This window comes from Tauraco erythrolophus, chromosome 13, assembly GCF_009769465.1.
Source record: "Tauraco erythrolophus isolate bTauEry1 chromosome 13, bTauEry1.pri, whole genome shotgun sequence".
In the NCBI taxonomy this organism is placed as follows: domain Eukaryota; kingdom Metazoa; phylum Chordata; class Aves; order Musophagiformes; family Musophagidae; genus Tauraco; species Tauraco erythrolophus.
Window position 1 is genome coordinate 9,845,995 of NC_141477.1, and position 11,235 is coordinate 9,857,229.

General features: G+C 46.0%; 1 protein-coding gene across 1 annotated transcript; it reads right to left on the bottom strand.

Moving 5' to 3' along the window:
• Positions 1–901: 901 nt before the first annotated feature.
• Positions 902–5,241, bottom strand: LOC104382898 (protein FAM162B). Its single transcript, XM_009990944.1, has 4 exons — positions 5,112–5,241; positions 3,164–3,269; positions 1,667–1,775; positions 902–1,009 (listed from the first exon to the last, which is right to left on the bottom strand). The coding sequence occupies exons 1-4, from the start codon at positions 5,239–5,241 to the stop codon at positions 902–904; spliced, it is 453 nt and encodes a 150-aa protein (XP_009989246.1).
• Between the last annotated feature and the right edge of the window lie 5,994 nt (positions 5,242–11,235).

Below are 11,235 nucleotides of genomic sequence, written 5' to 3' on the forward strand. Positions count from 1 at the left end.
TATTATGAATTAATGAACTATGATGATTAAAAGGAATCCAGTTCTAGCAAACCATGTATTAACAATTACTCCTGACTAAAATCACAACCAAGCAAGTGCTAGAGAACTTTCACAACAATGACTCGAAGCAGAAGATGAAAAAGCAAAGCCAGTGAGGTGCAACAGGACAAAAGATGCCTCCAGGCCAGGCTTCCTGCACCAGGTATGGGTTCCCTGGGCTGCCCCATAGCAACCAAACCACTCCACATCACTGCCATCTCCTCTGGCCCAAAGCATTTTTTTGATCCAAATCAGTTACCAGGGTCTGCTCATACTCCTCCATCTTCCCAGCCCCTCTTCATTCTCATGTCTTCTTTCTCCCCTGCCCACAGATCCCACAAGGGGCTGGGGAGAGAGAGGGGACAGCAACTGCAGCAGGCTCAGAAGTAGAGATAATTGACCTCTTTGTGGCTGCAAAACATATTTCAGATTCCTTTTCCCCCTGCCCTGGGTCACTTTGGCCAAGGCTGTTTGCACCAGAGGCATTGCACAGAGTGGGATGCTCCCTGACATGGGGCCGCATCCTTCCTGGCTGCGAGGAGACAGCCCCAGCACCATGCTGAGCATCGGCAGCACCATGAAAAACTCATCCTGAGCTGAGGAGCCCTGCATTCATCCTTCCCAGTTTAGAACAGATTTCTGTATTTCATCTGAACCCAGTGCCAAATACCAGAGGCCACAGAAAGCGGCTGTTGGAGTTTCCACAGGAGTTTCCCAGTTCATATGGAGCAGTTTTTAAGCAGTAACGTCTTTGCCCTGAGAGGTTTCAGCGAAAAAGCTCTGAAGAGTTAAATGAATACAGGTACATATGCCACATGTGCAAATCACTTATCTCCTGCTGTTAAAATAAATCTGTTCCAAATCATTGTGGTTTCCCAATAGCTGCCTCCTGATCTTTCTCCACTCCAGCCCTCCACTTGGCCTTCTTTTCCGTGTTGATCCTCAGCAGCGTGTGATCCCTTTTAGCAGCCTTGAAAAGAAATGGTGAAAATCATTGCAGGCACACATTTCTCACCACTAAATTTCCCCTGTTTGCATCACTTGCTTTGGCCCCCACTGGCCTTTTTGGTATTTTTACAGTGATGGAAGTTAATGTGTTTCCCTGTTTTACCAAATTTTCAGCATTTGCAGCTCTGATTAGCAGGAAAATTACACTGTAAATTGTTTACAGGTGCGCTGGGACATGCGAGTCAGGCTGGAGACCCTCCTTCCCATCAGTGGGATGGGAAGAAGTGAGTGTCACAGCTCTTGTTGGCCACGGTGGCATGGAGGCAAGGCGGGCAGCACCATGGGAGCCTCATGGCCCGAGGACACAGGGCAGGACCAGCTGCCATTGACATTGTCTGAGCTACTCCACAACCGTTGGATTGACCTCTGGCTGAGATACCATGATACAGAGCATGGGTTTATGGCAAAGTGGGTCAGAAGAAACACATTAACCAGCAAGTTGTGCTTTCCCATGCCAACCTCTCCTCCAGAGAACGGGGTGATAGAGATCCTGTGCAAATATTGCTCATATGGACATAATCTCAAACCTATCTGTCACCCAGGCTCTTAGTTACAAAGAGAAGGTACATAGAGCATACATATAGTGGATCAGTTCACTTTACCCAGAAACAATACTCACTTCTTTGCCGGTGATTACCATGGCCAAACAGCCCAGCAAGGTCAGTGCAATCATGATGTAGCAAACCTTTATCCTGACGCTGCTCCTCGCTGCGTCAAGGACCTCAGACCTGCGGAGGACAGAGCAGAGTTTCCATCCTGCAGCAGCATGTGTGAAATGAGATCATGGGGAGCTTGGTAATGAATCCTCAAGTCTTCCAGCAGCCGCCTATTAATGTACAATGTGTTTCAGCATTCTCCTTCTGAAAGTGCTTAAAGGACTCAAAAAATTAACCTATGGGGGAAAGATTTAGCCACCCTCCCACACAAGTGGGGTATTGCTACTCTCAACAGTCATCAGTAACAACAGGAATAACAAATCCTGCTCTCCTGCCTTCTTTTATTGCATATGAGAGTGAACACCTGAAAAATGACAAGGACAGGAAAGTCTTTTCATCGTGATAATAGAATTATGAGGGGCCCGGCTTTAGGTGTTGCAGGGCAGGGCATGGGGTGCCGCATGGCACCAGGAGACACTGGGGCCATGCCACCAGGGCCAGGCAATGCCACCCTCAGTGGAATAAAAGCACGTACATGACATTTTTTGCTAAGAGCAACAGGGAGTTCTCACCCAGAGAAGAGGCACAGCATGTGGTGACTGGGTCTGTGGCCACATCCCCATCCCAGCTGCACATGGCGCTTTGGAGCCCTGTCCCGCTGCAGCACAGCCCCTGCCAGGCAGCTGGCACTAGCCCCACAACCATCTGCCTGCGGCGGGATGCTGAGCCTGAGCTGGAGCAGACAACTGCCCTGTCCGTCCGGAGTCATCTCCCCAGGCAGATGACAGTCACAACCATCGCTGGGAAATCTCCACCACCTTCCATGAGTGCCCCACGGCGTGTATCTGACAATTCACACGTGGCAATGAGTCATTCATCAAATCATACCCAGCCATAGATTTATTTACACCTGCGAGGGAAGTCCAGCTGGAGGAGCCCCCAGGATGCCATAAATCAGGAAACATCAGGTCTCCAAAATGAGTGACAATCCTCTAACAAAATAACTTGACAAGGAGGTGAAACTATAGCCCCGATGTGAAGAACTCATTGCAGATGGCTTTCACCAAAGCTGTGTATAGCCCCAACTTCTTTTTAAAATTTATGCAGCATTATTAATTGCTAATCAATAAAAACTAGCAAAGCATGCAAAAACTTGAAGTGGATGATATTTTACTGCGGTGACTTCTGAGTTACAAAGCCTCTTGTCTTGTAAAAAACACTTCAGCTTAGTCTGAAACATATGGTATCTACAACAAGGGAATCTAGTTTACTTCACAGGACATAACAAAAAGTTCATGTTCCCAAAAATTCAGATTATTTTTGGACACCAGTAGCAGCAGGTCCAGTCAGCATGGAGAAACACTAACCCTCACCATGTAAGCATAATTCTGGGTAATGCAGACTGGGGTCTCAATCTGTAAATTCACATCCAGGAGCATCGTTCAGACAGACCTACTTACGATATGTGCTTGGGAATGTCCTCCTCCTTTTTAAAGCATCCTGCCCATACTAACACCTTTTTATCAAAATTTGTAGGCCTTCTGTCATTTCTGAAAGCTTTGTAACCTGTAAGAGATTTTATAAAAGACAACAATGAGCTAAGCTTAAAGAAGGGAAGAGTAAAAAAGCTGTTGTTACAGGGGGAAAAGGATTGAAAGTTCAGAATGGCACTTTTCTGTTCTCTGAGAGCCAAATGTGCTTTCTAATGTCAAAAGGACTCAGCAGCTGGTGTCAGATGCTTTGTTACATTTGCAGCTTATTTTATTTTGCTTAATTTTTTTTTCCTTTAGTTTAGGTAGATTTTAAACTAAAAATCTCTTCTAGCCTTCCTGATTAAGGGGGGAAAGGATGTGAGGCAGAAGTCACCCCAGCCTGCAGTGCTCTCACCCTGCTTGTATCTTGCTTTTAAATGGCCCAACTAGTGAGTTAAACAAACTGCCAGCAGCACCAATAACTCCTCGGCAGCATCTCCTTCTGAAAGCGCTGATGGAGAGACGAGGTCTGTTAAAATACAGCCTGGTGGGAGCCTGGCAGTTGTTCTCATGCAAGCTGGGTACCACATTACTGTACTCTAATGATGATACATTACACCCCACCAAACTACCACGGTGATGCCATTAACATGCTGTCACCATGAGCGCAATGAGAAAGAGACTCTGGCTCCTCTTGATGGAAACTAGTCCAATGATGGGCCATGATGAGGGCAGTGGCAGGGAGACTCTGCAAAAATAGAGTAAGCTGTGGCTAGCTCACATCCAGGCTTTTGCACTGCACACCTGTATGGGTGGTCATCACGAGGCAGCTGAACTGCTCACACACCCAGGCAGGTGCACCCAAGATTCTAGGTTATGGTGCCTTGTACCTGCAAACATGTGACTGGTGTTTAGAAACGCCCTGCGGGTGACCAGGGCATGCAGGAAGGGATGACATGAGGATGGCCTCAGTCTCGGTGTCCTACAATCCCTGGTTGTTACTGGATTGCTGGTGCTTGGCTGAAAGGAAATCACTGCCGCTACAAAACAGGGCACAGGGAGCATCTCCTGCCTGCATTGAGATGGTGAAATTACATTAAGTGCCTTGACCCCAGGCCTGCTCATGCATGCCAGGACTTGTGGAAGGATGAAAAATCCCAGGTGTAAATCTTGGCACCCAGACCTCCAGGTAAATTTAGTCTCCTGCTTCTCCTGTTTCTGTTACAGAGTGCCAGCGAGACCAGGAGACCTACATCTGAAGTATCAGCAAGTGTCTGAATCAGATCTGTAGGAAGCAGTAAGATGGATCACTAAAAGGACAGACTCCATCCCAGGGAAGACAAGGGCAAAGCCCCACACTGGAGACCCACAGCCATCCCATGGGAGCACAGGCAGCCCCACGTGGCCCAGGGTGAGGTGTCTGCAAAGGCACGGCCAAGGAGGTGGTGGTACAGGTTGAAAGAGAAACTACCTCCATGCCCATGTGGGAGCAGCCCATGCCAGGGCACTGCCTGCCACAAACATGCACAGTTCTGGACATCATCTGGCAGGGAGCATTGGGGGCGAGCAGAGGAGTGCAACTCTGCCACTTGCACCAGCCCTGCACAAGCAGGGACATGAATGGATCCTTCTCTGGAAACCTGGCAGCTGGGTAGAAGGTGGAACATTTATTTATTTTTTTTTAATTAACAAGTTCCCTGATGTGAAGTATCAGTTTGTATTTGCTGCCGTAGGAGGAGGATTATTTAACAGAAAAAAATTTATCCCTGTGCACTGCACTAGTCAGAGCTCTGGGTTTGCTCCGTGCCCCAGAGCATTGGTAACCCCAAGAGATGCAGCGCTGCAGCAACACAGCCACAGACGAGAACAAGGGTCATTTTCTCGTCCTTTCCCAGGCGCTGCAGCACAAAACGGCGACCAAAGCCTTTCTACCCACCTGGATTAGCTGTCCGCAGAGCCATATCCTGAGCGTCCTTCGCTCTGTCCCCGAAGGCTCTGGCAGGGTGCAGGACCAGCCAAGCCACCCGCCACCGCCTGGGGCTGCGCCCCAGCAGCCTCCCCAGCATCTCGCCCCGGCCAGCACCCGACCACTGCCTCCCCACCCACCGGGAGCGGGCAGAAAGCTGCTTCTAGGAGTTACTAATACAAAATTACCTCTTCCTGTAAGAAGGAAGCAGCATGCATTGCCACCCTGGCTGCCAACAGTGTTCGCTTGCGTCACGATGACAAGTTAAATTTATCGCCTGTGTTTCCTGGAATGGCACACCTCCTGAGTCAGGCGGGCAGAGATCACACACAGCCTCTCCATCCCAAGGACCTGCTCAGGAGAGTAATGGATATTTATATTATTTTCTCAGTCCTTACTGTGGTAGGACTAAAATAGGACAGCATGCTATATTTCCCCAAAGATAGGCTTAGTGACTGCTAATTATCACAGCCAGTTAAGCTGTGAGAGTTCTTAATTGTTCTCAGCTATCTTGCAAATCAGTAGGGTTAAACAGACTTTTTTGAAAAGGAGCAGCATTTCCCCTGTCTCAGAATAAATGTGGTTTGGCAGAAGGGAACTAAAGCTGATGTTTATGGCTATAAATGCAGATGGAGAGTCCATCTCGCATCCAGACTGCAAACTTTCCTGACAAAAAACTATATTTCAGATATATTTCAGGTCTAAATCAGTAAACTAAGAAATTATGTGGAAAACCTCAGGTGATGCAGTATTTGCCAGTCAGTAAAATTGTCACTGAAATGTAGCAGTACCTGTAAAATATTTCTCCTCTTTGAATTCAGTCTCCACAAAGTCTGGACAGTGCTGGATGTTTTCCATAACATCAACTGTTCTAACCAGAGAATGAACCAAAACCAATGCTCTTTTATCACCTTAACATTTGTCCTGGATTTTGCACAAAACTCTCCCTGATGGGTCAGGAAATGGAAATGCGAAATACTTGACTCATTTGGAGCAATGGGGTATTTACTCTCCTCAGACACACAAGGCTTTAAAGATGATTTACAACCAGGGAAAAAAATTCCATTTGAAAGGGAAGAAGCAGTTGCCAAAAGGAAAATTTTCAGGACTATTTAGTAATACTATCAAATAGAATATTGCAGATAATCAAAGTGTGTCTAAGAGCAAGGGGAGGAACTGTGAGGGATGTTGGCAAGGATATTCTTTAAGGGCTGAGAAGATGAAAGATGTGAGACAGATGCAGCTCCAGCTACCCAGCTCCTGGCCTCAAGGAAAAACTCTACCACTTATAGAGATGTTTTATATTTTTTGATAACACAAAGTTACCGATACTGAGGAAAGAAGAAACTCGCAGCAATGACAAATACTGGGTTTCCTCCTTCATGAAAGCTCCATAATACATCTGGACATAACACAATGTGTTTGGCTTAATTTGCTTATAATTTGGTAAAGCAAATTAGATCCATTTCCAGACTAGGAACCTACACAGAAAATAAGTGGTGGTTTGAGCTTCCAGCTGCAAACAAGACCTGCAAACAAGCAGAAATGATTGGATCTAATTACACTGGAAGAAGCAGAAGGGAAACCTGGGAAAGTCACTGAGGATATTTGTGTTCTGCTCAGGATTTCCCTGTGGGAAGATGGGAGTGAGGATGAAGAAAGGCATCCCTGCAGGCCCCCTTTTCTCACTCAGAAGCAGAGGACCTTCTGAGTGGGAAAGAGGCACTGTACACCTGGACATCCCTCGCTCCCCAAGCCAGCTGGGCAGGAGGGGCTTGGGGACAGCAGATGGGACATGCTGTTGTGATGCTCACATCGCACTTGGAGCCACCCAGCCCCATAGGGGCTCCAGCTGTGCAGAGCATTAGAGCATTTTCACGTTAACAGGCACTCTCCAAAATGCTTATTGCAGAAGTGACTGTCTTTACATCATGTCTGATTATGGATTTGAAGAGAAAAAGAAAAACAGAAGTATTTTATCTCTTAGTTTCTCAAAAGCAGAGAAAATCGCAGGGGTTTGAGGCCTCTAGTGCTTATCCACCTAGGGGTTGTCAGTTGTTTCTTCTAGAAGACACATCAGCTAACAGTTGTATTAATCACATCTGCTGTGAGCAAAGAAGCACTTGAGGATTTATTATGCCAGCATTTAGAAGTGCAAAGACACAGGAGGACCTCATGAAACCACAAAGGCAGTTACTTGGTCTTGACTCTTACTCATTTCTCTGGCACTGTGAATGCTCAGTGCCGGGGTGAGTTTTACTGCAGTGCATGAAAGCTAATAAAAAGCTATATACACCACAGTGTTAGGAAATCAAGCTTTCCCTTGTGCACCGTGAATCTCTCTCTGACCCAGAGCATCTTGAATCCCTTCCTGAACAGCAGAGAGATGCAGAATGCTCTGGGACCAAGGTAGCCTGGTGTGCAGCCTGATGGCCTTGGTCCTCCTTAGAGATGTTTTGTGTCCAGCCCAGTACATGCACATCCTCCCCACCCCCTGCCCAGGTTACAAACCATTCGCATGAGGCTCATCCATTCACTCCCTCACCAAGGCATTGCTTGATACCCATCAGTGATGCATTAGCAAAGTGCAACCATTATTTCATGACCATTAAGCTCACAGATGGGGAGTTTCTTGTATAGCAGTAACAACTTGTTCAGAGACACAGAATTAGTAAAACTAGGCTTAAATCACCATTTTATGCTCCTCCCACATCCTTCTGCCAGGAGGAGAGCGGGACCCCAGCTCCTCAGCAAGCCCTGGACAGTAACAACTCACACACTGACTGGCTATACAGATGTCCCCCAGGCTTCCTCTGACCCTCACTGCAAGGGGAGAGCACAGATCTGAAGGTTTTTGAGTTACAAAGCAGCAGGCTATCTCAGGGAGAACAGAAGACGGTCTGCAGCTGTGGTGGTGGTGCAGACTCTTGACATTTCTGTGTTCTGCGCGAGAGCAATACGTACTTGTAACGTTTGCTGCACACTGGTGCCAACACTGAAGATTGAAAATTAAACACAACCACACAGGACTCCATCCTGGTTCTGTATCATCTGCACATCCCTTCCACCACCTGGGACTCTGCTCCTGCCGCCCACTCCGCAGCAAGGACTAGCAGCCAGTCATCCTCTCCTCCCTAAATGCACACAAAAACCTTTGCAGAACTGGAGCTGAAAGGTCACGATATAAAATCCATTGCTCTTTGTAAAAATCCATTGCTTTTTGATTTCTGACTGACTTTATACTGTCATTCCCAGTATCTTAATTCTGATTATTGTCAGCCTATTGCAGCAATGAGAAACTTGGACTCAGCTTCTCTTCACCTGTTCTTCTTTTTCATTCCTGTGACTGTTGAAAGCAGAAAGACTTTATTCCTCCAGAAGCCCCAGGTCCCTGCACATCTTTTTACATCTCCTGGTTAATTTTCATAAGATTGCACAACAAATTTTTTTTAGTCATATACACAAAAGAATTCGCTGGAGTAGTCAACAGAAAAAAGTATTACTCTAGAAGGCTGTTTTCATGTTCAGTGTCCTCAAAACCAAGCTGCTTACCATCAGGCTCTGTTTTGCATGCCATGCAAACTTTGTACACGAGGGCTGTGATGAGGAGCAGAAGATAATCTTATCTTAAAATTCTTTGCCTTCCCCCCATCTAATTAAATATGCAGCAGAGCTCTGTCTTGGTCCCTAGACAAGATAAACAAGCAATCCTGGATGGGCTCGTGGCTCATGAAATTCTAAGTGAGTCAGGAAATATTCCTCCACCAAACCGTGTGTTCTCCAGCAGCACAGCTTAACACAGCAAGAGCAATGAATTGCTTTGAAATGTCTCGCCTGCAGACTCCCAGCCCAGAAGCCTGTCCCTCCTCTTCAGGGTCCCCAGGGAGCAGCACTCCCAGGGCTTCAGTTGTCTCCAGGAGGTGAGTCACATCCTCCCCATATCAGGAAATCGTCTACCCTAAGGAAACTCAAATGCAAATCCCAATAAACTAAAAGCTCCTTAACTATTTCTCAACATAGTCCAGTCAAATCAAGGGAAGAGTCACAGCATTTTGCAGCAAAATCAGACTCAGAGGGTTTGTAAAGAGCTCTGAAAACAAGCACCAGCATGAGGCTTTAGTCACTTCAGGACACTCAGATTCATTTTTTTATAATCTGGAGTGTTATCAATAAATCAAGGCATCTGCTAAAAAATAGTGACAATGAAGGAGTCCCTCCCTTCTTTCTGTGTTAAAATTCAGCTTTGCTTTTAAAAAGATGAAACCAGGATTCCCCTATCCAGTTACTGAAAGGTTCTACATTTTCTACCAATACTGTCCCTATTCCTCCAAATTTGATAGCATTGCTACCATTTGAAAAATCTTGCCTAGGAACCATAAATAAGACACTAAGCCACACTACCAAAAAAACCCCTACAAACTCCATTGACTCTGGTAAATCTTTCCTAATTTATACCATATATGAGCCTTTTGGCATCAGTCTCTTAATAGGAAAAGGTAATTGATGTAACACACTTGGTATTTTCTACAACAGGGCAGCCATTTCCCCCAGGTGAAAAAGATCTGAGCTGTTCTCTGTGTCTGCCACTAACAAAAGAATGAGCAGGATTTGGCCCTGAGTGTGTCAGATCTGAGCAGAAGTGCTCAACATTGCAAGGATAAGAACCTCCAAATGATCCTTATCTAGGAAGATTAATCGTCTCTGCCATTAAGCACATTTATTCTTAAGGGAGTTAAACCCAAATTAGCATGGATGTTTTGCTGCTTAAGGTGTATTCATCTCTGGAACAACACGAGAACCCACTCTTACCTCTCTTGGTGGTAACAGAAATGCCTACGAACAAGGGACACTGCTTTAGCCAAGAGGACTCATAACCCACATTCGCTTTGTTCCCTTCCACTGGCTCCAGGTTTTTAGCTAAGATGCAATAGAGTATTGGACACAGGAATACAGTCACGAAATATCTTAATAGGAGGCAAATTCAGTAGAGCCTGTGAGCTGGACCTAGAGTCGCCAACCTCTGCAAACAAATACTAAAAAGGGACTTGGGATGGGCCTGACATGCCCTTGATACAAAGTGCAGGGTTTATAACAGCTGGGGTCAGAAGGACAGAGCTCACAGCAGCAAAAGAAAAATTACTTATTGCTCTGGCAAAGCCCCAGTATGACCTTTCCCAAGGTTTGGGATGATCATACAGAAGCAAATGGCATGTCACCTCCAGCACAAGGTGACTTGGCACATGTGGCAGCTGCCTGCTGATGGGCTGAAACGTGGGGTGGCTGCCTAAGTCCAGCTTCATCGTGGAGGAGCAGCCAGATGCAAGCAGCGAAGACCCCAGGACCCGGGGGAAATCCTCCAAGGTATTCAGGATGTTGTGCTGAAATTGCAGCTTTTACAACCAAGGAAACTAATGCATCCATGAGCTTTGCACCAGGCCTCTGATTCCTAGAATAATGTACAATTGGACCGTAGAGCAAAAATGTGCAAAACCCTGAAAGGAGAACAAAACCATCAGAATCCTAACAATTTACATTTTGACTCAGAGTTTGGAGAACCATTTATTTTAAACCTTTTCCACACATGTTTCCCCAGCTGAGCCTGAGAAACACACTGACAAGGACAACCTCGTTGTTCACTTGTCACTTAATGATTTTCTTTGCTGAGAAAAACGGCATTGTCTTCAAAAACAGATGCATTTAGAAATTTTTCAGTCCATTAGTCAATAGTTTAGGGAAAAAAGAAACCTAATTTAAAAAGATTGAACAATCCTTTGTGGAAATGTCTTTTCCCCACCCTTGTTTTAATATAAGAACGACTTACATTTTTTTCAGCTCCCATGCAGAAGCCGTGTACCATTGATCAGGCCAATAAACCTGCCAAGATCACTACGAGCCCCTGCACTGTGGGGTCAAATTTCCCCTTTTAGTGACTGGCTGAATATGTACGCAATCAATACAAGAGCGAGTGTATCCTGGGTAACACAGCGGGAGGAACTGCCCTGGGGACAGTTTGCCCCAGCAACACACATCACAGTAGTCCATAACAGGGCCAGGTGCCTCCTCAGATTTATGAACTGTTTCTTGACAATCCCTC

Coding starts and splice junctions, on each gene's coding strand:
- LOC104382898 (XM_009990944.1), bottom strand. CDS start 5,241: ATGCTGGGGAGGCTGCTGGGGCGCAGCCCCAGGCGGTGGCGGGTGGCT. Junction 1,776..3,163: donor GACATTCCCAAGCACATATC/GTAAGTAGGTCT, acceptor TGTCCTCCGCAG/GTCTGAGGTCCTTGACGCAG. Junction 1,010..1,666: donor TGGTAATCACCGGCAAAGAA/GTGAGTATTGTT, acceptor TTTCTTTTCAAG/GCTGCTAAAAGGGATCACAC.